This window comes from Anser anser (genome assembly GCF_964211835.1).
Source record: "Anser anser genome assembly, chromosome: 5".
Lineage (NCBI taxonomy): Eukaryota > Metazoa > Chordata > Aves > Anseriformes > Anatidae > Anser > Anser anser.
In genome coordinates this window covers 34,813,833-34,839,529 of record NC_139725.1, presented here as the reverse complement: position 1 = coordinate 34,839,529, position 25,697 = coordinate 34,813,833, and the positions used below count along the sequence as shown (strand labels likewise).

At 45.6% G+C, this 25,697-nt stretch overlaps 2 protein-coding genes across 10 annotated transcripts; one reads left to right on the top strand and one right to left on the bottom strand.

Annotated features, from left to right (window-relative positions):
- Positions 1-395: 395 nt before the first annotated feature.
- ATG13 (autophagy related 13) lies at positions 396-23,004 on the bottom strand. 9 transcript variants are annotated; one of them, XM_083839466.1, is made up of 18 exons: positions 22,873-23,004; positions 17,546-17,627; positions 16,855-16,935; positions 16,115-16,234; positions 15,622-15,668; positions 14,978-15,118; positions 14,509-14,549; positions 13,878-13,974; positions 13,430-13,528; positions 12,550-12,640; positions 10,003-10,101; positions 8,272-8,382; positions 7,346-7,479; positions 6,006-6,123; positions 5,211-5,288; positions 4,750-4,866; positions 4,146-4,274; positions 396-3,402 (listed from the first exon to the last, which is right to left on the bottom strand). In XM_083839466.1, exons 2-18 carry the CDS (start codon positions 17,612-17,614, stop codon positions 3,325-3,327), a joined length of 1,650 nt encoding a protein of 549 aa, XP_083695592.1. In that variant the 5' UTR covers positions 17,615-17,627; positions 22,873-23,004; the 3' UTR covers positions 396-3,324. The 9 variants fall into 9 exon arrangements, with proteins under 9 accessions (XP_083695592.1, XP_083695591.1, XP_083695593.1 ...); XM_083839465.1 differs by lacking the exon at positions 22,873-23,004 and adding an exon at positions 22,338-22,478; XM_083839467.1 differs by lacking the exon at positions 22,873-23,004 and adding an exon at positions 22,338-22,478 and having other exon boundaries at positions 8,272-8,355.
- Positions 22,339-25,155, top strand: HARBI1 (harbinger transposase derived 1). The gene is made up of 2 exons (XM_083839500.1): positions 22,339-23,753; positions 24,375-25,155. Exons 1-2 carry the CDS (start codon positions 23,084-23,086, stop codon positions 24,749-24,751), a joined length of 1,047 nt encoding a protein of 348 aa, XP_083695626.1. The 5' UTR covers positions 22,339-23,083; the 3' UTR covers positions 24,752-25,155.
- The last annotated feature ends 542 nt before the right edge of the window (positions 25,156-25,697 follow it).

Here is a 25,697-nt window from a genome sequence, read left to right as displayed (position 1 = left end):
GTTCTGCTTTTTTTCCCCCCACCACTTTAGGAGATGAGTTAACATTTCAGCTCGGGTGGGACATCCAGGTAAGTCTGGATCCAAATAAATAAGTCAGGACTGTTCCCCCCTGCCTGTGTATGGGACCAGGCAGGCACATGTTCTTTTTCCTTGCTGTCTTTCTTCCCAGAAGGCAGCCTCACTGAGGTCCTGCTGACTACTCCAAACATAGCACACCGGTGCACTGCACACCCTACCCCTGGTGGAGACAATCAACCTGCTCCATCCTGCACTCACTGGCAGGCAGCTCACTGACCGTCCTGTTTCCTGAAGGAGAAAGAGTGAGAGGTTGGGACTGTCCCAAAGCTGTCAGCAGATGTGGAGAAAAGCATGTAATGGAGCAGTGCAGCAGTCCATTGCTTACATAAAAGTTTTATTGGAAATTCTTTGAATACTTGAAGTACATTGGAGACTATTTCCAAAACAATACAATTTAGGAGCCTTCCCCTTCACCCAAAGTATCTGTAAAGCAGCAGCTATACACATGCTGTCTTCAACACAGAACTGAGCAGACATCTGCAAAAATAAACAGTCCCCGTAACATAAGCTGTGGCAGGCTGCAGCAGCATCTAGCTCTTTCTTGAAGCAGAGCACTTACACAGTGGTCAGAGAACTCAGAGCCTACCTAGATGTAGCAACTATGTGTTGAAGCTGAGGAATGTCCAGAAAAGAGGCACATAACTCAGCCCTAGAGCATCTCTTTATTGCTGTGGCCATCCAGCTCAACACTAGCAGCTTATATAGGCAAATGTCCAGCCTGCTGAAGTAAAGAACTGCCCCACTGCAGTGCTGCCTAACGAGATGGGGGAGCTGTAGCCATGTTAGGAACTGCAGCAAATGAGGGCCAGTGCGTGGCTCAGGGGACCTCCTGGGCAGGATTAGCAGGATGGCATGCCTTCTGCCACCTCCCTAGCTTTTCATTGTGACGCGAGGACAGCAGTAGCACTGGCTAGATGAAGTTCAAGCTGTTCTAGGCTTCTCCCTGAATACAGCGTGAACCAGCAGTTTTCCCCCCTCTCTGCTGCTTTGCAGCTCAGCTCAAGCTGCCTGTAAGGGAAAGGTGACAGCGACCACCCCTACAAGGTGATGGAGACCAGCTTCCTGAGCAGAGCTGAGAACCAGGCGATACCCTCGTTCCTTATGTTCTGCACTCTTCTGATACCTCTTCTACCTGTAAAACAAGGTGGCTCTGGCTGTGGGGATCAAGTATTTGTTAAATCCCATGTAACTTAAGTCCTCTACTAAGCCATTTAGAAACTTTAAGATGTCCGTGCATCTACTTTTGTGAGGCTACTGAAAAGTTGGATTGGTTGAGTAAGCTGCGTAAGTCGGGGTGGGTAATTCTCCTTCAGTACAGCTCTCATCTAGACTTTTAGAGCTCACACGACCTTCATGTGAAGGAACACGTCATTTAACACAAAAGCTAGTGAAGTTCAAGCACTGCATTGATCTGACCTTACAATAAGCTCTACTCTGAACTCGGTTCCTTGCTCTACCAGGGCACAGAATTAGTGTTCTAGAGAGGAGATGGGCTTCCCCCTGTCACCTGCCAGCAATCAGCTCTGTCAATTAAGAATGCAGCAAAGCTGAAGAAGCTGCCACATCACACTAACTTGAAGGCTGGTTACTTAACCACTCTAGGGAAACTAAGATGGTTCCTCAGTACTGACGGACCAACCTCACTTCTGGAGAAAGGGAAAAAACAAACATAGGTTAGGACAGTAAGGGGTCTTGCAATTGCTTGCTTGTTACACATGGGAGGAGGAAAGAGAACCACGAGAAGACCTACCTTATCTAAGTTTCTGCTTAGTGTCACTGTTTCTCCTCCCCTCCTTATGTCAGACAAAAGACACACAACAGCCAAATCAACCCGAGTGCTGCCAGCCAGTCACAACTGCTAATAGCCAGCTCATTACAAAAATAAAATTTCAGCTCATCGAAAGCCAGCTGATTAAAAAGTACCATAAGCTCCCAAAAATGTGCTTCTTTATAGAAGCTGCCTTCTGAATGGCTGAAGAACGCTGCAAATTCATCCATACCTATCAGAATACAGCTTTTTACCTAAAAGTCCCCACCACTCCACTACACTGATGTGTGCATTTCGTTGTATCAGTGGGCCCTGACTGGGTGTAATGGAAACATAGTCCCCAAAACAGAATATTATATTAGAATAATCAAGTCTGTCTTAGAAAATAAATATCTTGGATATTTTCCTGCAAAAGGAGACTCACGGGACAGGGTTCCATGGCACACATGCTGTCTGCAGTGATCCAGGGCAGAATGACCCGCACTACTACATGAAAACAACATCTTTTAAATATAGGTTTCTTTAAAAGCAATAAATATTTCTTGATTAAGATCATCTATTAACCATAAAGCAGAAAAGTTTGCATGGGTTAGAGGAAAGAATCTTGGACTAAGACTCCTAATTACATTAACCCTAAAGAAATAGGATTCCTAGTATTTACAGTTACATTTCAAAAGCAGAGACTATGAATTCAGCATCATCACAGCTGCTACGTGCAGGCTTGCCAACACAGTCAACACTGGTAAACTCAGCATGGCTGAGTGTCAGTACGCTCAGGAAGGAACTGTGGAAAGCACTTCTGTAGTTCCACTCCTGCTTATCAGCGAGCATAACAGAAGGCCTCACAAAACGACTGTGTAGAGACCCAGTTCCTTAGAAGCAGGAAAACAAAGGTAACTTGCGTTACGCAGGTCCCAAAGCCGACGTCTCTCCCTGGGCTCCAAGCGCTCACACTGAAGTCAGGCCGAAATGCCCCGTTCTGCGGAATGGATATCCTGGACTTAAAACTGCTGATCTGCTGAACTCGCAGACCTTGGAAGTGAGCCAAAGCTTTCTATGCTCTAACGGGATCGAAGACTGTAGGAAAAACAGTCTGTTAGCAAGAACCTAGGTCGAGGGAACTTATACCATGGGATCTTTGGAGGAAACATATGGCAACTGTTCACAAAGCCCCTCCACACAGAACAGACCGAAGAGAAAATGAGTTTCATACATTGGAGTCTGACTTCCTGTGTACCTACTGGTCATAAATTCAAAACTGAACGTGAACAGGAAGAGCGGTCCAGAACTATGCAGTGGAGTAGCTGAGGAAAACCAGCAGGTGAGCTGTTGAAAGAGCAATCAAAGAAAGCTCACTTGATGGAAGGAAATAGTCAAAGTGAGACAAAAGGCAGAACAGGGGTGATAGAGATATCTGTTGACATTGTTCTCCAGGATGCCTTGAAGACGAAGTGCTGCAGTAAAACTGGAAAATACCTTCACTGCAAGGTTTCTACAAAGGCATCAAACTCTTTGACATTTTTCTCATGGACCGCCAACTTCTCTGGTAATGAGTCCTGTAAGAGCAAAGAAGGGTTCAGATGAGGACTCACTCACAGCAGACAAAGCATGAATTTAAAGCTTCCTTCTAAGGCAAAAATTCCTTTTCTAAGTCATCCAACCCCTCTCCACTGCTCTGGGCTCCCCTTCCCACATGCACAGGAGTCCTCTGGTAGGATCGAGCAAGTGACCCTGAGAAAGGCACTCTGCCCAGGGTTTGTTTATTCTGCAGGAAGAGGAGGTGCACTGGGGCCTAGCCTTGTGCAGTTCCTCCAACAGATGGAGCACAATAGCCTGCTCAAGTCACTGCCTTAATCAAGTCACTTGCAGTGCTTCACCTTTGGAATTCATTTTTCCCCGCAGTACGTTACAATGGCTGCAAGCCCAGTACTGTGCTCACCCAGACAACTCTTTCACCAGGATTTTACCTCTGCTCAGGCTGCAAGATCAGGCCTAGTCTGCCACTAAGCCTGATGCAGCAGAAGCAGGATCAGTTTTGAGGGATTAGTTTTGGAGGTTTGAATGACAACCACAGCAAGCAACCACAGACAGCAACTTTTAGCTTGAAGATAAACACAAGCTTCAGAGCCTCAGGTGTGCCACAAACAAATCTGCATTTCTCTGGAACATATTAACGAGGGACCCCCACTTTGGGCAGGGCCTCTCTTCTGAGAGGATGCTACTTCTTTCAAACTAGGAATAGGGAGGGTACTATAAAGAATGTACAATTCCCACAAACAGAAACTTCACGGTTCCATACCAAATCCTCTGCCATGGACTGAGCTCCTATGTCAATGGAGAGGCTGCTGAGTTGAGGGGGGTTCTGAAACTCACGGTAAAATGTCCCCAGGTCCATTGGAAGGATGTCGTCTTTTGAAAATGCTGGTTTCTAGAATCAAAAACACTGCTGTTAATTCTCATTCAGAGACCTTGGCTTCCCTTTTACCATGACCTCAGGTAAAGATATGACCTGCTATTGGTCACCATCTTGGTATAACAACTGTTGCAATATTGCAGATGAAATAACCGAACAGCTCCAGCTTTAGTCCCTGCCTAGGCCAAGATCTGTGGTTGACTGAGCGCACTTGGAAGGGAGCGTTTCCTTGGAATCTAGCTCCTTTAAGCATTAGAGAGGACAAAAAGCCCAGGTGTTGGTAGGAACTACAAAGTTATCTCATTGGTAACTGCTGGTACTGTGTGTCGGTATTATTGCAGTTTTGGGACAGGCAGGCTCTATTTTGGAGCAGAGAATCATGGATCTTTTCCCCCCAGTGAAAACAGCTCTTAAACCATTTGCCATTGTACCAGCACATAAAGCCCACCTGAGGATGCAGCTGTGTGAGAGCACTGATCAGGGCACTTACAAAGTCAATCATAACAAAGTCATCATGGGTGTTCCCTGTGCTGCTGCCACTGGAGCCCTCCGAGTGTAAGCTGCCTTGTAGAGGAGATTCAGTTTCTGGGGAGTCAGGAGGATTGACCTGCCCAAGAAATCAAAGATGGTGAGTACTGATCTTACGATCACATCTGTCTGCGTATTTTGACAGTGTGGGGACAGTCAGGAGGTTGGACCATGAGCACATGCTGTAGAAGTGGCAGCAAAGACATGTTTGCAAGTTGAGAGACCCCAAGACTCAGCACAGGAGGTTTCTTGAAACTAAGTAAGCTTAACTAGTTGTTTTCTCAAAAATAAAATAAAAACACCCCGTAAAAAATAAAACAACATCAAAGAACACACCACAAAGTGTAATCAAGGAAAGGAATAGCACGGATGTTGCATGAGGGGTGCTAAGAAGGTACATATTATACCTCTGAAGGGGCTTACCATGGGGTCGTTATCTTCCAGCTCAACATTCTTGGGAGCAAACATGGCAAAAGGAATGTCTAAGTTGGCCATGGTCACCTGAAGAGATTCAGCAAAAAGAATTTTACTAAGATGCTCTGCTCACCCAGCACAGAAAAGGCTTTGCCAGGCCTACTAAAAATTGCCCAAGATCATGTCATCAGCTTGGCAAAAGGCCGACCACCTCATTTAAAAGGCATGAAATAGATTGCACTCAGCTGACCTAATGCACATATTCTGAGGTGGGATTTCACGTACACCTCTTATAGAAGACAGACAAGGATTAAAACACTGCTGTATTCAAACAAACCCTCTTTGTCCATCCAGAGAGCCTAGAAGAGGGCTTAAAAAAAGCTTAATTAAAAGCAGCTTTAGCAACTGGGCAGATCTCTAAGATGAGATGCTTGCTTTCCCTAAATGCTTGCTTACTTGTGATGAACCGGTCTATTGCACATCCTTTCAAAGAAAGGAGGCTTGCTGCCGGCTTCTCCAATTTATGAACCTGTGGTAGTACAGATCATTGTAGGACCGAAGTGGGGTATGAAGTCTTCCATACCCAAACAGGGTGTTGACAAAGTGGGGCAAATTCAGCAGCTGTCACATCCCCAAAGGGTTTTATGAAAAATATGCCTGTAACAAGACCCTGTAGGCAAATGTTGCAGGCAGAAATACACACTCTCAGTCTCCTTGACCAGCCTGGCATTGGGGTGCTTTTTTCCTTGGTGTAAGAGGGGAGAACCAGAGTACAGTGCCCTCAGGAAATCTACTGCCAGTTACCTGGTTAATGGGTTTGTTGACAAAAGCTCCCACTTTCCGGATAAAGATGGTCTCCAAAAGGTCATGTGGGGAGCCACACTTCCCTTCGCTGCTGTTTGATACTGTTTCTGTGTCCTCACTGGGAAAGGAGAACAAACTAGTGACTCATGGTACAACGTAGACAAATCACATGCTCTGAAAGACTCCTTCATTTTTCTGGATCTACTCCTAGTATTGGAAAGGAGAAGAACAGAAATCTCTGTCCTTGTTTCACACCATCCTCTTCAGTCATCAGCACAAAAGGGAACTGGGACACTTGTGGACTCAGATTTTTGTTTAAATCTGGAACAAAACTAGTTAGTTGAATGAAAAGTTCAACTGACTTGAAACAGCTTTCTCTTTCTTGGAGAGGGACTTAACTTCAGAACATGTATGTTCAGAGCTGTTCCTGCTCATCACTAGTATTTTTTCAGTAATACAGTAGTTGCAGAAATCTGTCAGAAGGTGAGGGCAAGAACCAGAATTTTATCAGTCATTCTGGTTACAGAGGCAGCAGTCTAATGCGTCAAAACAGCCAGTGCCAGTATGGTTAATTCACTAAATGGCTACTATTTATTTCTATGGCCTGTTTACTTTCCTACCACAGGTATTTGGAAATTTAAAACAAAGAAAAAGGTTGAGTCTCCTGGCACAATGACTATTTACATAATGTACCCAGAAAAGTGCTAGTGCAATTATGATTTCTGGATTCCTCATAGCAAAATCTCTGCTTAGTATATGTGACTCAGAACTATGTGACCCCAAGAGACACTTCATAAGAAATGAATATGGTGACCAAAAAAAGAAGGATTTAATTAGCAGAAAGGGAGGTGATTTAGAACAGTTTGAGGCTGCATTGTTTCCTTTTAAGTAACTTTGTGCCTAAAGTTTTTTAATATTGTGCACAGATTTGCAGTAACTACAACTATTTTCCACAACAATTCTCACTAAATCTCTTGAGAATTTAAGATTCACTTGTGAACTTACTTCACCTTGTTGTTTCACAATCAGCAAAACCAATACAGAGCTTAAAAAATACATAAACTGTGTAGTAAGGCTGCAGTAACAGAAGGCGCAAGCCATGTTATGGTGACCAGCAGCTATAAGTAGATGGGTGAGATCATTGTTTGGAGAAAGGCTGAAAAAGTCCCAGTCAGACAAAGCTGCTAGCTGGTTTTTTTTTTTTTTTTTTTTTTGGGGGGGGGGGGTAAGACAAGAGTTATGCTACAAACAATAGCTAAAAAGGGGAAAACAAAAAGTTTTATCTTAACATGATTCTAAATGGGTTATCACAAGCAGTGATTCATCTAAAACCAACCTACCTACTGGAAGGAGTAGCTGCTGAGTAGTGGACTCCATCTAGCGGGGTGCACATCCGCTCTTGGTCAGCTTGGGTGCCGTGTGCTGGCTGGCTAGGAACTGGGGGAACTCCCCCCTCTTTGCCTGGACCAATCAACTGAGATGGAGAGGAATGACCAAGTTAGACATCTCAAAATCAGTTCCACAACACAGGGCAATGCAGAGCAGATTCCGACACATTGGGACTAAGTTGTGGCTTCTGGCATATGACTTGGGCTCTTGCCCCCATGAGGTGACGTCAAGCGGATGGTGAGCACCTCAGTACAAACTCTTGTTCCCTTCCTATTCCTGTCCACTTCAGGCCTGTTCTATAGAGCAGGGCTCTTTGTTCACAGGTCCTCTGCTTAAGGAGAGGGGGGTAATTAAAAATAAGAAATCCTATCATCATCTTGCTACTGTCACTACATCAGCAAAATTCTGGTGCAGAAGCAATGTTACAGGCAGAAAAAGACTTCTGTCAACTTAGCTTATTTTGTCTGATGCATGGATGCAAATACACCAGTACAGACTGTCAGCGTGTCCTACAACTCCAAGCGCTGTGCTGGGCATGGAGACTTACAGTGGCAGCAGCTCTGTCAGACAGCCAAAGTTTGGAATTAGTGGCACATCAGTGCTGGCAAACAGGTTCGGTTCTGCAAACAGGTCTGGCCTCTCTTAGCACAGTTTCTCTACATGACCTTTACCCTACCGCAGCACAGTCAAGGATGCTGAGGAGCCAATTCCTAGCTTCTGTGCAAGCTGTGCTTTCCCTATATTTACCCTAGATTCTTTTCATTCCTGACAGACAGGACACCAACGCATGCACTAGTTTCAAGGCCTCTCTCAGATGTAGAGGTGACATAATTGTTGCAATACCGGCCGTGCTTGTTCTTCTACCCTCTACAAGTACCTGGTGAGGGTGTGCAGCATTCAAGCCACCAGCAAAGATTACGGGATACCCCATGTCAGCTGATCCAACTCCCAGGGCAGCAGGCTGATAGGAAAGACGAGAGCTGGAAAGCTAAGAAAGAAGAGAAAAAACAAGGGCAAAGGGAGAGGGGAGAGGAAGGGGAAGGGGAATGCCCCACAGTCTGAATAATCATCAGTCACTGAAGAAGGAACAGGAGGAGTCAGAGGCACAGCACGGTGTTTCAGGCTGGCAGAAGGATGCTAGATTTTCATTAGTCACTTGCAAAGGTTATTACTTCAAAAAGTTCTTATTGCAAGGGACAAAGTTTGGGCCTCGACAAGAAAGCAAGGCTGGTTTCCTACACATATAAGAGGCTATGTGAGGTATGACTGACATTCAGTCACAGGGCAGCTCTGCTCTACAGGGCTGTTTCACATACTTCAGGAGATAATGTTTTATTTTCCCAAAAAGCAACCGTGTTATCAACTGAACCCATTTTCACTGCACATTAAAATAACTGATCTTCATAACCTGTTTAAATAGCTTCTGCCAAAGAATACAGATGCCTGTGGATGTTCTAAAGACAAATGGGAAGCTAACCCTTGTGAGACTGCTTTAGGAATGAAGTGCTGGAAGCAGTGAAACCCAGGAGAAGTTCCTTACACACCTTAAGGAGAAATCTAGCTGGTCAGATTAAATAAAAACTTTCCTGGACTGACTTTCTTGACCTCAAGAGGAACAATTTTCAGAGCTCTGCATGTAATACCAGCAGTGCCAATGCCGACATAATTTACAGGAAACTGACTGATGAAAAGCACTTTTATTCAAATGAGGCTAGTTAAGCTGAAAGGAGCAATCTTTTCTCAGACAGCAGGTGCGGTATTGTTAATATTTTGCTCGTATAGATATCCAGCAAACTTGACTCTTTTTGAAGAACTCATATTGCCTTGAAGATTTTACATGCATCTTCCTGTAGAAGTTTCTTACGGAATTTATGGGAGCGTTGCTCACTGATATTACCTCTGTTTAAGAAATACTCAGTATCTACAGCCACGCTTCTCAATTCTTCAACCACTTTTTCTAAGTTTTGTAGTAGCCAAGCATTCCTATTTTTATTTATTTAAATATTTCTCTGTCCTCTGTTGTGAGACTTGCAAAAATATGAGCAATATGACTTTGGACAGTCCTGTGAGATGTAAACAAATAACAGTAATTCAGGTCTTCATCAGGTGTTACTTGTAACCAGGAGGACAGATGGAAGTGAGTTTTTGTTTTTTTCTCCTTCAAATTAACAGTATCTCTGTTTTAATGACTAGTGCAGGTTCTAGGGAACGCCAGCTCCTTCTCAACCCCTGGCCAGCCTGAAAAATTTATGCTGTGCCTTTTTTTTTTTCTAAACAAAAAGCAAAACCTTGTTCTCCAGTGAAGACCCTTTTAAAACCTTGCAGAAAACTCCTCTTTCTCCTGTACCCTCATTAAGTTTTACAGGCTGCTTCCTGCAGGACTGCTGTTCAGTGCAAAGATTCCAGGTGGGCTTTATATTTAGAGCGCACTGGTTTTGCGAACTGTTACTGGTTACTTGACCAAATAACATACCTGTCCCATTCGGGGTTGACCAGCCTTTCCCATGTACAACAAATATTCTGCATTGTCCAATTTGTACTTTCCTGTATTTGTTCTGTCATGCCAGTACTACCTGGCCACGTATAACATATTCGATTGACAACTCACTTGATGTGAAAAGGCCAGTCCCATCACTGGGACCTTCAAGGTGTCCGTCACGACAGGAGGAGGGGTCTGAAAATGTGCCTTTGTGACAGTAAAAACACACTGTGCACAAACACAGACACACAGAGGAAACAAGGAAAAGAAAGAGTGAGAGAGGGGGAGAGAGAGAGAGAGAAAGAGAAAGAAGGACTTCAGAGAAGAACTATAAAGAGTTGGATGAACTGAACGCTAGTGAAGAGTGTTTGGCTGCAGCAGCCATGCGTACATGTAGAGCAGAATTCTCAATATTGCCTGAAACACATTCATTTTATAAAGAATTGACTGCTTTCAAATCTCGGTGAACCACTCCACACAGGTAATATTTAAGACTCCAGTGAACACCAACAGAAAGTAACTGCCAGAGACTCTGTCCCACAGCTAATTAGAACTGTTACCAGCCAATTAGCAAGGAGAAGCCTGAGTGGTTGCCAGAAAAAGCCAAAAGCAATTTTATTTTGGAATGTACAAATTACACTTATTTCAATACTTTCCACCTGTAGACACTCAGTCTTCCAGTATTTGGAAGGGCAGCAGGAATTGTATCTTTGCATGTCTGTGCTGCACCCTTAGACTAAAGAGGGCCCAGACTAAGGGAAACACAAGCATATGGATGTGAAGAGAAAGCTCCTTCACCAGTACTGACACTCCAGAAGTGAACACTCTTACAGAGACTGCTAACCAGATCTGGTTTAGTCCTATACCTTGTAGCAGTCATTCTCCTATCAGCACAGGATTATGACAAATTGTTTCTGAGTATTACCTGTGGCCAGGTTTTCTCATGAATTTGGGGTACTTTACAACACACACACAACAGATATGCTATACAAGCTCACAGGGAGAAGGTAACCCTTATTTCCTTGTATCACGCAGGCTAGGCCTCATTTCTTCTGGGAAGGCAGGCAGAGCTTTGGACAGTCTGCCTATAGGCTGTCTACACCACACAGTTTCCAGTATTCTCCTAAGCATTAAGTTGTAAATAGAAAGTTGGAGAAAGAAATTAGCTTTTTTTCCCCCCTCCAATTTACTTTAGAAACCACTCCGTCAAAACAGCCGTACAATTCTAACTGTGGTAAAGAAGACTGGCAGTTGCTTTATAAATAAGCATACAGCATATGGCAGCTGTGAGCCACAAAAAAGCAAGAATGTAGGCTCATACTTGATGTGAATCCTCGAGGTTCATCTGGTTTCATAAAGCTTTTTCCCTCAGTGACAGCAAAGCTCCATGTCCCCTGGGGAAATGTCAGCTTCAGTGTATTTACAAACATTCTTACTGTTAAGTAACACTGGCATGAGCAAGCCAGTGGAAATTTCCTCATGACCTTACTGCACTTAGCTTGCTTTGTGAACAGGCAGGACACTACTCTGCCACAAACCCATCTCCTGAGCTGTATATCCTGGAACAGGAAAAAAAACTTTATTCCTTCAGACTTACCGTGAGTGCTGGCTGATCACTTCAGCATTGCCTGAGGTTCATTGCCTGAGGTCCTGTCACCCAAAAGCTGCCAGTTGGCACAAAAATGCTTCCTAAGAAGAGCTCATTTCTAGCTCATTCATTCAGTAGAACATACTCTGCAAAACCAATCATACTACTTCCTCTGAAGCAGCAGAAAGACCCATAGCAAATTCTTTCAATTTGGAACCGCATTCCAATTGTACTTCATTCTGCATTTCACATCCAAAGCAAAAGAGATTTACAGACTCTTTAGATTGCCTTTAAAGTTCAGTAGAGCCATGTGCTTGGCTGGACAGTAAGGCAGAACATTCATGAATATTTAAAGTCATAGGAAAACAGCAAAGCTGGCCAAGTCTTCAAAATACAGAATTGTGGAGTCAGATATATATGGATAGGAGAAAAGGCAGTAATTGGAGTTCCTGTTTTTCAAGATTCAGAAGGCATGCATTTTCTTTTTTAAAATTGAAACTTCAATAAAATTTGCATGGGTAGGTGGAAGTACAGAGAACTGTATTAAGTCCTTCGTTCAATATGATGACCCAGTTTATTTGCTGACACTTACTCCTGCTGCCCAAACTTGTTTTAGACGGTCCAACAAAGGCTTTTGTCTTTTTTCTGATTTTCCAGACTGCAATCTGGAAAATATGACTGTGCCATATGCGTCTTCCTGATAATTTAGTGTTTCTTTCTCAATGTCAGCTTGTTACCTCTACTTATGCTACCTGGCATTGATCCCTTGAATTCCTGTTTTCGCAGCACCAGTACGTGTATGTATCTAGTACACTGCTATCCTCTTCAGGCATGTCTCAGACCAGCTAAAGGAGTTGGTTCTTTTGGTCTTTCTCAGTAATTCAGTCTTTCTAGTCCTTTAGCATCCTGTTGAAATTAGTATCTAACTAGGTTTTACTCAGAATGCAATCAGAGTAAGAAGCTTACACATTAAATTTTAATTAGCAGCAGGAGGCTGCATGTTTGCACAGCACTTGATGTAGGAGTATGCACACTACACTAACAGTGATTGTTCTTCCTGGGAATAAAAAGAGCCTGTTTTCTCTTACCTGAGATGGAGGAGAGGTGGAGAATGATGTGGTACACACTTCTTGGGAATCTTCTACTGAGGGGTATACCGCACCGTTGTCCTCACCAGCTCTAAAATAGGAAGAGAAGAAAAATATCCTAACTGGAAATATTCCACACAACAAACAAATAGCAAAACACACTGGGACAAACGCTGCAGGGAAGTTGAGAGTATTTGGGTGGAGTTGAAAGGAGAATTATTAACGGCTCTCATAATCTACTTGGGAGAACTGAGGAAAACAGGGTATGGAAATGTTCATTTTCCCCAGAATTATCCTAAGAGCTTCTCTTCTACCCACAAATAGAAATACGACCCTGTATGTTTTTGTTTGTTAAAACAAACAAAAAAACTAAAGAAAAGGTTTTCTTAAACACTAAACAAAGTTTTTCTTATACTAGCCAATGCTACCAGCTTTCATGTTTACCAAACCACTATCAAACAATACCTCAGGTCCTATTCTGAGTGCTCTCACATGAACTTTGGACAAACCTCTCATCTGCAAAGAGAAATTCACCTTTCATCTTTCTCTATTGGAAATCCCTGGAGCTGCATGCCTCTGGACATGTAGTTCTACAGCAAGAGTAACTGTTAACCCTTCTAAACTCCCAAAGACAGCCAAGGTTAAACCTCTTTTGTCTCCAAGTGCTTCTGTAAGGAATTTGGTAAAATACCGGGGCTTGCTGCACTTAGTATGCTAGACACAAAGAGAAATGTTGCCTTTCCTTATATGCTCAATCAGATCAATATGATTGACCCTAATTCTCCAGTCTCCCTTCCCATGCAGTCAGTGGAAAAGGCTCTGTATTTGGGCGTAACGATGCCTTCACCATGGCCCATGACTTCACTCAGCATTTCCTCACCTGTAATTGCAGGGGTGCATGGGCGAAGAGCTGGGATAGGGACGGTCCACAAAGTGATCAATGATAATCCCCATGATAGGAGGGGTCCTCTCAAACTGCCTGCAAGGCAACAAGCAATGGCATTATTGGTAAAGCTCCTTTTTTTCTTTACTGCATCCCAATTCATGGTACCCTCACAGAGAGCCCTAGTGTCCGGAAATGGGACCAGAGCATCTTTACAGTTCAGCCCTGCAAGTCCAAGCATCAGCAATTTGGAGTTCTAGAGCCTGACTCAGGACTACCCAAATACTCTGCTGCAAGAAGACTTGAGCATTAGAGGATATTCTCCATTAAGGAGAATTTCAGCAGGAAAGGATAAGCAGAAGGGAAAGATTTAGGGGCTTATAATATGAGGGGTTTAATACTAGGTTATTGTGAAACAGTTTCTGGTATGATCCCATTTTCTCACCTGGTTGACATGAAAGCAAGGTTGATTCTGTAGGCACAAGACAAAGTGATGGTGCCAACTGGGGTACCCACTGTCCCAACACGAACTGTTTGGAAACCTGTAGGGTTGAAGAATGATTATCAGTTCTACTGATTACACAGAACCTGATTACTTATGTTCCTTACTGCCTTATTGCATGGTCTTATTTCTATGGTGTTTTCATTATCCCTCGCAATCTCAACTCCAAACACACACACCCTATAACAAAGCAGCACTAGGTTGCCTTGCTGGTAGGCTTCATCTACAAGACTCCTGATGTTGCTTCTTATCTTGGTCTCACATATTGCTCTGAAATGCTTCTTGATCCTGAGTAGATCACTATCTCCTTTTTCTGGTTCTACGCCTTTTAAGCATAACTTCATATTCTTCTTTCAGTTCTGGATCACTAGAGTTAAATTGGCAATCGCTGTAGATTTTGTCAAAGCACCACACTGTACCTGCCACATTATGACATGACCCTTCACTGATCCAGATAAAAATCACGTGTAAACCTCAGGCTTTACGTTCCTTGTGGCACTTAGGAATAGTAACAAATGTGTCACCAGTACGGAAAACAGTTCTGCTCTAGTTTGTGTGTGTTGCCTAACCATACCTTCTCCCAAGCCGCTCAGTTGCACTTCACCAAAATATATCCTGAAAGAAAGAAAAAAAAATCTATTAGGTCCAGTGGGCACATAAGTCTAGCATACTCTGTATTACTTAATTAATTTTATGAGTTGAACAGTTGGAACCACTTTTCCTCTAGTAAAAAACATAAGCAGTAGCTAGAATGCCCATCTCAGCCTTCCAGCTACTTCAGAGGAAGACGTGCCACATAAAAAGGAAGAGAAAATTGTAGTTGAGTCTAATCAAAAATACTTCTTTAAGTTTTAAATGTCTCAGAATGAGGCTATAAGGTGACACACAGTTCAAAGTTCTCTTTATTGCTCTTCAGTAGTAGCTAAATCCAATTCATTTGAATTTATTGTCACTCATCCCTTTTTACTACATTTACAGTTGCACTATGCAAATCTATTTTTGTCTCTGCTATTCCAGATAAGGAATTTCATATTCCACTTTACCTGTACAGTATCACATATTCATGGCCTTGCTTCCTTGAGAGCCTGTAGGCTGGAGTTACCCTTGTTATAGCTAGCAAAGACTTCAGTAGTAGAGACAGCCTGTTGTATACGGTGTATGAAACTTTGATTTCTTTGTCACACCTATAGAACACAAGGGAAAAAATAGAAGTAAGAAAGCAAATTTTTAATCAAAATGAGTCTTGGCCAATTCTTTCATGTCAGTTTTATTGCCAAAATGACAAAAGTAAGGTCCCAATGCAGTTTGCTGTTATTGACCAATCTGCTAAGTGTCCTACTAGTCACCTGTTGTAGAATTATTGAAAAATGCCATGCAGCCTTGTACTAGGCAGAAACATCTTTACAATATTAGAAAAAAAATGCAGTAAATGAATATATGTACTCTTGTATCTCAGGAGGTCTACTAATTATAATGGAAGAATGAACAAAATTACTATTTTCTTTTCTTGACACTACTATTAAACAGCTTGACAGCTGCACTAGACAAAGAGGCAACTTCCTTCTGAAGTGTCACAGGCCACAGACAATTATGTGCTCATTCATCAACATGGATCGAGCGCTTCCCCATTTCATGAGCTAAAACAAACAAATAGCAAACACAAAGAAAGTGTGAAGAATGCACTTACTTTTCATTCATTTCTAGACACCAAATTTCTAGCTCCATGGAATCCCCCTGGATCAGAGAAAGATGGCGAACAAAGGCTCATTTCAGACAATAAATCTTTTCACATCTCATTAATAGTCAGCAACAACCACACCTCTCAGTACAGATGTTTCTCCCGGTTCCCACTTTCTTACAATGCAACAATAGAAAGAAGTACACTGGAAGTCTCACTGCAAAACTCGATCACCTGAGGGAGTGCCTTCCTCAGAATGGCTAAGCTCCTCATGGTCTAAGAAACTAAGTTTTGCTGCTCCATCACTTGTGTGTTTGGCCTCAGGTATTTGCAGTGTATTGTTTTTGTCATACAACATATTTCATTAACGTATTACCTAACTTCATAAATGGAGGCGCTTTTGCATTATTTTGGGCTAAAAGGTAAGAGCTCTGGAAGGTGACTTAAGATTAAAGTAAAAAAAAAAAATTAAAATCACCATCTATTTTAACTCAGTCCTCACCTCTGAGGTTTTGAGAGAAATCTCCACGCACATAGACCGTCCAACAGCGGGCAGCTGTCCTGCCAAGGCTTTCTTTGCTTCATGAGTAACCTCTGGTATATCTTTGATGGCCAAATTGAACTGCAGAATGAAAGAGATGATTCAATTTTTGCATTTCTTTGAAAAAAATGCCTAATAGTACACTGTGGAGGCCTATATATAACATACTAGGTCAGTGTCCATTGAAATATTTATGAAACAGAAAATTCCCAGATTGGCTCAGGCTTTTCATATTTGCAAACATTTCCTTGGCTGCTAATTCAAATGTTTTTCTTGATCCTGCCATAAAAAACTTGTTCCTTTTCTCTCACTTGCGTCATACGTTCACCCACAGAGTATCTTGTGTCTCTCCAATCTTAATAAAGCCCATCACTTATACAGTCCTGAACTGCAGAACTGCAAACTTCTGACAGAAAAGAACTCATCACCCCATCCCCAGCAGATCTTGGAAATGTGCCTTAGTCAGCTGGCAGGAGCTGCTGAGAGGTGTCATTTATCTCTCCTCTAATCAGCCCTTAGAGAGCCCAGAGTGACATGCTGCATGTCAACAAGAAAAAAAAATGCCAGTCAACATAATTGGATATAGTAGTTATTATATGAATAGTTATTACAGTCTGCACAAGACTGAAAGAACCTTATTGTGTTCTCAACACAAAAAAACAAAAACAGAAATGGAGCTGCGTTACAAAACATGACTTTACCCAGTCAGAGCCTGTTGGGGAGGATGATGATCGGGTACAGATCTTCTCTCCAAGTCGGGCCTGGACAATTACTTGTACCGTCTGAAACAGAAAGGACAAGATCTGATCTCCTGAGCTCAGCAGAGTTCAGAACCTAACCGATAATCCAAGTGAAAAATGAAAGGGCTGACCAGAAAGTAGAGAAGTAGAGTTTGCTAATCTTCAGGTATAATCATCTTAAATTATTACATGCAACAGCTAAATGTATTTCAGACAGAAAGTGACTTTAAGCTGACCCTTCTTTGCTAGAACATGAAATGACTAAGTCAATTTTGTGATCGGGAGTTGCACAGTTTTCTTTACGACTGAACCAAAATTCCAATTATATCCTGAACACACAAACAGGAGCCTAGCCATTCCGTACTTTTATAACGTATCCATTGCCAGAGTTTCTACTTGCACCTAACAAGGCCAGGAAGTAAAATCTAGGTACCAAGTGAGGCCAAATTTTATCGTTACGTATCAGCATAAATGTAGATAGGCTGAAAAGGAAGTTTCAAGCCCAACAGAAGGTACTACCTAACTGCAGCGTGATTAGCTGGGTCGACAGGAGCCCCGCGCTGACAGAGGTGTGATGTGCCTGCAACTGATTCTATGGCTTTTTTTGTAAAAAAGAAAAACAGAGGGATTTACCCACACGAGAAAAAATTACCTTTAGAGCAAAAAATTTGATGAACTTGTCCAGGTCCTTCCTGTCCTGGGAACTGAGATCAGTGTCCATTGCATATGGCAATCTGAAATATAGCACAGGCATAGGAATGAAATCTTCCTTCCGCTTTCTGTCTGGATTTTAAGATTTCAAAATATTTTGCCATTTGAGGCTATGCCAAGAGAAATACACAAGCACCAAAGGCCTCTGCCTGTTAAAAGACCAACATGCTAAGAACTTTGAACTTTTTTTTAAACTCCCATGAATACTAATCTATTTGGTCCACGCAAAAGGTACTAGGAAAAAAAAAAGGAAAAAAACAGGGGTCACAATTAAAACTGGGTACATTTTCTCTTATTTTGCTAGTTTAATTAATTAAATAAATAAATAAATAAAACAACACACCAACACCACACTGGGTTCTGTATCAAGCTGTTCATCAGACATGGGAATCTTGCCTTCAGAAATAATATATTCTCTGTTAACAGCACTGGTCACAACCAAGCCAAATTGTTTTTTCTTGGGTCTGAAGTTCTAAAACCAGTATCCAGGTGTATTTCAGCAGGTACCGAAATCTGTATAACAAACCATTGCTGTGGAATGGGCTTCTTTACTCCCAACAAACAGTATTGACAGCCACAAATTTACCTACAACCAACCGAAAAGATGTATTTTTTCAAAGGATAGACCACAATGCCACGTGCACTCCTCTTGACAGCCTCAGATGCCAAATACTCAGCTCCCACAATCACGCCGGCTTGATTTTCAAAGTATTACCGATGGTTTTAGCAGCGCCATGGAACTTGCACAGTGCCTGAAGCCAGGCAGGCCAAGCTACTAAGCAGATTTCTGCCACCACCACCTCACGTGGTCTGGGATAAAAGGTAATTTCCCTGTCTCTCAGCTTCTTCACATGTAAGTAAATAACCATACAGAGACCATGGGGAGGACTGCCCTAATTAGCAGTTTTGATTGTGCTTTTTGCTCATAAGCCTTCAAAGTATTACTTCATTCTTAATTCCTGTTGCTGTTTTGCTTCTGAGACAGCTAGTCACCCCGAAGCGGCTCGTCCAGCATCACCTACGTAGGGACTGCGCTGCCCAGGGCAGAAACGTTGGGGTCCCCAGGCCAGCGGGTGAGCAGCGGATGTGCGTGAGGTCACTTCACCCAGTGTCGAACCTGTAAGCAACGCCTGAACTTGCAGCACGACCGCAGTGTCGAGAAGGGCTCGGTATGCGACTTAATACAACTTAAAGCTTAGCCAAAGGGGCCAGTAACCCCGATCACACAGAAAGTATCATATAATCTTTCATGGCTACGCACATCCAGAACTTCTACTTGAAATATTTCAATTAATAGAAGTAAACGCCTATTTTAAGTAATGCTGCTACGTAAGAGCACTGCAATTAATAGGGTATGTTATAGAGCCGAATGCTGCTTTCTGCATGACTCGATAACAACAAAGCTGAGCACCTAGTATGGTGGGACGTTCCTGGGCTACATTCATAGGGCACCTGCCAGCACTATGCCTCTTATTATATATTACTTGATTTGAAAACTAACAACATAAACTATTTAACAGTAGATACATTATCAAATTCGGATATCCTAACCTCCTCAGGAGGAGAAGCTTTTAGTATTGACCCTTCCCACTGCAAAAAAAAAAAAAAGTGAGTGAAATGTAGTCATTATTTTTCTGACTTAACTCAGCAAAGCACTGTGGGGGTTGAGAGGACCTGAGATCCACAGAAAACCTGGCTGATATAGGCAATAAAACACTGCATTAAAAAATACATCTTTTTCTCAGCAAGGAAAATGCTGACACTTAAATACCAAGAGAAATCAAATTAGCTTTTAATGTGAAAAGAAGTGAGAGGGACTCCTGGAGAAAGGTACAAGGAAGAATTTATCCTTATGGCACAGGAGAGCTGTCAAATATATCACCTGCATTTGCCTTATGGGACTGGAAAGAAATTCTGGATGTCGACTGCCACAAAATGTCAGGGAACTAATGGAAGATGTTAGGATCGGTGGCCAGTTAGGAAAGGAAACAACGCAGACCATCAGCATGGTTCTCTGTGCAACGTAGGCATTAGTTCTGGTATTACCCAAATATCTCTAGAGGGGACAGAAACAGCCACCAGAGCCATGCCTTGGATGCAGGGTTCCCAGAATGAGAGCTTCACAGTTCTGCCCTGCTCCGGCAGGAACAGAAATCTTTCTGCACGATCCTGAACTTTCTGTAACATCCATGAAACATTTGGAGTTTCATATCTCAAGCTCCAAATGCCAGCAACAGCTGACTCACCCGAGTTTAAAGCACAGCAGGAACAGTCGGGGCAAGATTCCACGTCAGGGATCTGTAATTTCAGGGAAAACTATGACCCTGGAACTCAGCCCCTGGCACGTCTAAGGCCTGTCATCTGGCAACCAGCATCTCCTCATTTTTGCAGGGAAGCCTCTGATGATTACTTGCGGCCTGCTGAGGCAGTGTTCACCTGCAGAATCACTCTTGAGAAGAGTCAAGACAGACCTAGAACTACAAATGGTTTATTTACAAAAATGCTTTCATGACCTCGGGTTTGCTTCCACAATCTGATCTCAAAATTCTTCAAATTTAATTTCACCAACCTTGTTCAACTCCTGAAGTCCTGCACGTTGTGATGCCAGCACGGTCCTTGTTAAGTGCCAGTTATCCAAGCAATGCTCAGCTCAGCGAGGACGCTATCTAATTTTACACTGGCTAACAACTAGAAGGAACTAACCTTTGGTCTTGTTCAGAAATCTACAGATGACTGCTTCCCCCTCAACCAAATAATCCCTTAAACAAACAGACCTCACTGCTTCAGCCTTGCACACAGGCCGTTCACAGGTAAAACAAGCGTCTTGGCTACCTGGCTTTCTGCACTGTCTCTCCCTTTCTGCAATATCTACTTTCATACTCATCTTTATTCATGTGGCTTTGTCTCTGCTTCCCTCTATGCAGAAAAGTCTGAGAAAAATATTCAAAGGAGAAATGCCACGTGGCTTTTTTAGCGAAAGCCTCTCTCTTTTTTGCAAGGTTACAAGGTAAATATTAGCCTTCCCCATTGTTTTGACACCTAAGCATTGTGCCTCGCACACTCTACCTGTAGCTACAGCACCCTTCACCAAGCGAAGGACACGTGAGCAGAAGGCCTGCATGATGCAACAAACTGCAAGAGCCGTCCCCTCAGCGCGTCGGTGCAGCCCGGAGGAACAAGGCAGCACACGTGGCCCCGCTCTGCTGCCAGCGGCCGCGCTGCATGCAGGCACTTGTGAGCCCGGCGCCCAACAGGTGCACGGCGACACCTGCGAGCACCTGCATTACCGTACGGGTTTTGTGCCTGGGAATTCGCTGTGCACGCGTGTTTGACGCTCGCATAAAGGAGCTGAGGCACTTGGCACGCACCAGGCATTAGCGTTAGTGCTGGGGAAAGCACATACGGGCTGCTGCCATTACCTCCCTCCTCTGAGATTGCACTCTGAGCCACGGCCGCTACAGCTTTACCTCATCCTGCTTTCCTTTAAAACAGATACGCACAATAATTAGTCAAGGTTTCTACCCCAGAGCAGCACGCTGACATTAAATAGAGCACAGGGCAGTGACAGCCCTTCTCATTCCTAAGAGGCAGACCGCGCTCATCCCAGTTCCCCCTCCCAAATTATCTATTTGATTGTGGCCCCTGACTGGGTTCCAAGTTCCTTACCACTCTTTCAGAGCTTTCTTGTAAATACAGGACCCGGATCTCATCTCTAAGTACGTCCTCCATGAAGCTCCAGAAGCTCCTTATTGAATCACTCAGGTAAACAAGTGCATAGAAGTTTTGGAAGCTTTTAATAGAGTGCCTTTGATAAATAGGCTTGACTGCCAAGAAGGCTTTCCTAGAAGATCTCCGTCAACGATCACGGAGCTTCAGTGCAAGCAGGTATTTTGAGCACATTAATAAGCAACTATAAAAAGATCTCTGCTGAAAAGTGCTCTGCTTCAAGGCGAGGCCTGTAAATCAAACTCTACACGGATCCTACAGTTACTAGAAGTTAATCTCCATTTCCCCTGCTTAGTGGGTTAGTCAGGAACCTGGGGAGAAAGAAGGAAGGAGAAAACTGTTCTGAATGTTGAGATGTCCCATAGTCATTCTTTAAAGTGTATGGATTTAAAAGAGAGCAGATTCTAGGAAAAAAAATGCTTCACATGATATGATACAAATATTCTGATCAAAGGCCTTGTAGCTCACGGAATGGCTAAGTTTTGACTGATAAGGAGGCAATTTTCCTGCTGATCAGGAAGTAGATTTACTTCACCACTGGTAAATGCCTTCCCACTTAGGAAATACCTTATCAAGGGCAGCCCTGCCAGCTCCCCTGGCTGAAGAACACAACGAAATAACTCCAGTCACATTCCGTACTTCCCCTCGGTCTGAACACGGTGCCAGCCCCAAGGTCCGTCCCTCGCTTTGTTTACCAGGCCGAAGTACGCAGAGCGAGGAGCCTGCCCCCGCACACGCTGCACCACGGCCACGACCACAAACACCGAGCCCCAACTTCCGTGTGTGCCCCCTGGGAGAAGCTGAGGTGCGGGATCACGGCCGAAACCCCACAGGGCCGAAACCCCACGGGGCCATCCACCCGGCCCTCCCCGACGCCCACACGCCGCGTGGCCGACCCGGCTGACACGAACAGGGGGGTTTCGCCCCGTTCCAGGCTCTCCGGGCTCCCCTCGCCCACCGCGGGCTCCCCCCCCCTCACCGCCCCCCCCGCCGCTCAGCCCCGGTACCTGCGCGGGGGCGGCGGTGCCGGCGGCTCATCCCGCGGGGCCCCCGCTCCTCAGCGCCGCTCCCCGCGCCCGGCCCCGGCCGCTGCCTCCGGCCCGGCCCCCGTGGGGAGACGCGGTGGCGGCGGGGCTCCTCGCCGCCTCAGAGCCGCGGCCCGCGCCGCGCCGCCATCCCGGCCGCCGCCATCCCGGCCGCTTGTTTTCATCCGCCGCGGCGGGGGAGGCGCCGCCTGAGCGTCCGCGGCCGCACTTTCCACACGCGAGCAGCGGCCGCCGCTCCCCGCCCGGCCCCGCCGGGGAGGGAGGAGGCGAGGCGGGGAGCAGAGGGGCAGCGCCCCCCTGGCAGCCGCCCGCCCGCCCGGCCGCTGGAGGCCGGCGTGAAGCCGTGGCGAATCTGCCGCCGGCCGGCACCGCCTCACGGGGACCCCGCGGTGAGGGCCCGCGGCCGGGCCGCGCCCGTTGCCCGGCGGGGGGCGGCCCCGGGGGGGCGGCAGCGGTCCCGCAGCGACCCCGCAGCGCCCCGGAGCTTCGGGCTTACCGCGGGGTCGGGCCGGGGGTCTCGGCAACGCAGGTCCGGCGAGGAGCGGAGTGGCTACGGGACGGGAGCGGCGGGGAGATGGCAGCGCGGTGGTAGCGGCTGGGCGGCCAGAGCCCCTCCGCGCCCCCTTCCCGCCGGCTTCGTGCGGGCCGAGGCGCCGGGGGCAGCGCCGTGCCCGGGGCAGCCCCCGAGGGGCCCCCGGCCGCCAGCCATGGCCGTGCCCATCGCGGTGCTGGACTGCGACCTGCTGCTGTACGGCCGCGGGCACCGCACGCTGGACAGGTTCAAGCTGGAGGATGTCACGGACGAGTACCTGGTGTCCACGTACGGCTTTCCCCGACAGTTCATCTACTACCTGGTGGAGCTGCTGGGAGCCAGCCTCTCGCGCCCCACGCAGCGCTCCAGGGCCATCAGCCCGGAGACGCAGATCCTCGCCGCGCTGGGTTTCTACACCTCCGGCTCCTTCCAGACCCGCATGGGGGACGCCATTGGCATCAGCCAAGCCTCCATGAGCCGCTGCGTTGCCAACGTCACCGAGGCGCTGGTGGAAAGAGCCTCGCAGTTTATTCGCTTTCCTGAGGATGAAGCCATGGTGCAGAGCCTGAAGGACGACTTCTACGGGCTGGCGGGCATGCCGGGGGTGCTGGGGGTGGTTGACTGCACCCACGTGCCGATCAAAGCGCCGAACGCCGAGGACCTGTCCTACGTGAACCGAAAGGGCCTCCACTCCCTGAACTGCCTGATGGTGTGCGACGCCAGAGGAGTCCTGCTGAGTGCAGAAACGCATTGGCCAGGCAGCCTGCCTGACTGCACCGTGTTACAGCAGGCAGCCCTTACAAGCCAGTTCGAAAATGAGCTACATAAAGACGGCTGGCTACTCGGTAAGTCGGTTTTTCGTCATTCTTTCCTGTGGTATGGCTCTTTCTGCGTTGGCTCCTCTTTGAGTCGGGAGCCTCTGGACACAGGAGATAAGTTTAGTTCAGATTGCTTTCCTGCAAATTCCTCGAGACTTGAGATTCAGTTTGGACTGTCCTCCTCTTGGAAGCGTACAACAGTAACTTGCAGTCTGTGTTTTATATACTCCGATCATTGTATATATTAATTTGTATTCATATTGTAATTTGTACTGATTTGTATAATTTAATTTGTATTTGACCTTTTCAGAATTCTACCCCTTTCTAAGCTGAATTATGCAATTTTTGATTCTGCTTATGCTCTTAGTCCAGTTGTCTTACTTTCACTGTATTGCACAGTAAATGGATTCTCTTAGAACTATTCCACATACTTCAAGGATTTCCCTCTGTAAAAGGGAGTCTCTTTACTTTGTTGTTTGTCACATTTGTAAACCAGAGTTATCGTTGCTCTTTCATGTTTTCTGTTTTAGCCTGAGAGATAAGTTATTCTGTATCTACGCTACCAGAAAACTTGGGGTGAAGAGCTGAAACCCTGAGGTGGTTAACTGTAGGTCTGTAACCTGTCTCCCTTCTTTTCACTGCGAACAGGTGACAGCTCCTTCTTTCTCCGAACCTGGCTGATGACCCCTCTGCACATCCCCGAGACACCCGCGGAATATCGCTACAACATGGCGCACTCCGCCACCCACAACGTCATTGAGCGGACGTTCAGAACCATTCGATCGCGCTTCCGCTGCCTGGATGGGTCCAAAGGCACCCTGCAGTATTCCCCAGAGAAATCCAGCCACATCATTCTGGCCTGCTGCGTGCTTCATAACATCTCTCTGGAACACGGGCTGGACGTGTGGTCCTCCCCGGCCACAGGACACGTGGAGCAGCCTGAAGAGGAGTATGAGCAGATGGAATCAATGGACTCGGAAGCCTGTCGTATTCGTCAGGAGCTTCTACTTACTCACTTTAGCTAGTGTTGTGACAGCAGGAAGGCTCTAACGGTTCATCTGAGAAGATACAGAGAGCAGCTGTGTCCCTCTTCTTAAGTTTGTAATGACCGTGCGGGTGTGGGACGAGGAGAAATTTTATTCACTCATTTCAGGGGGTATTATGAGCTTCTCTTGATCTCCTCATAGGTGTCATTTAATTGCTAAACTTTTACTGTTATTGATGCTTATAGACTCCCCTTTCACCTGATACAGGGAACAATGACTGTAATGTGAGATCAGTGGAGAAACTCGGGACGTTGTCTTTGATAACAATGGAAAATCTGTAAGCCTTACACTATTTTACAAAGCAACAATTCTATGCCTCTTTGTAACCCAAATCACAGTTGATTTTGAAAGAGCATTTCACACAAATTAAACTTTCATGTGGACCCACGTCTACCCTGAGTTGATGAGCAGCAAGGTACAAAAGGATTTCTCTTTCAGTTTGCAGGTATAAATTCTTGCTAAGTGCCACTGGAGTCTTGCACACCTCACAGAACCCGGCGGTTCCTGACAGCTGTGTTCTGGGGGGAGCCGGGCTTTGTGCAAGGTGCGCGGTAGTGTGCGCACACCGTGGAGGTGAGGAAGGGTTGGATGAGATCCTTTCTTTCCCAAGAAGGAAAAGCACCAGGCTGGAGGAGACGCTAAGCTGGGGTTGACTCTGTCAGTTAACGGAGCCAGGAACGGGGCTGGTGGATGGAGCCTGGCCCTCGCGAGGGGTCTGGCAGCACCACTCGGCTGGTTGGGTGCCGCAGGGGCAATGCCCGGGGCTGAGCGGCTCACGAAGAGCGAACAACTGCCGAAGTTCTCCCTTCAGAGGAGAGCTGGGGTACGGCAGGGCACGGGCTCGCTGCAGGAGGGAGGCGGCCGCAGGCGGCCCCGCCTGGCGCAGCCCCCGGGCCGTACCCGGCCCGGCCCCGTGCCGCTCCGC

Excerpts from the sequence above, each read along its gene's own strand:
- ATG13 (XM_083839466.1), bottom strand. The coding sequence starts at position 17,614 with ATGGACACTGATCTCAGTTCCCAGGACAGGAAGGACCTGGACAAGTTC. Across the intron at positions 15,669-16,114 it reads TTTCTCTCAAAACCTCAGAG|GGGGATTCCATGGAGCTAGA; the intron begins GTGAGGACTGAG and ends TCTCTGATCCAG. Across the intron at positions 5,289-6,005 it reads TCAACAAACCCATTAACCAG|GTGACCATGGCCAACTTAGA; the intron begins GTAACTGGCAGT and ends GAATCTCTTCAG.
- HARBI1 (XM_083839500.1), top strand. The coding sequence starts at position 23,084 with ATGGCCGTGCCCATCGCGGTGCTGGACTGCGACCTGCTGCTGTACGGC. Across the intron at positions 23,754-24,374 it reads TAAAGACGGCTGGCTACTCG|GTGACAGCTCCTTCTTTCTC; the intron begins GTAAGTCGGTTT and ends CACTGCGAACAG.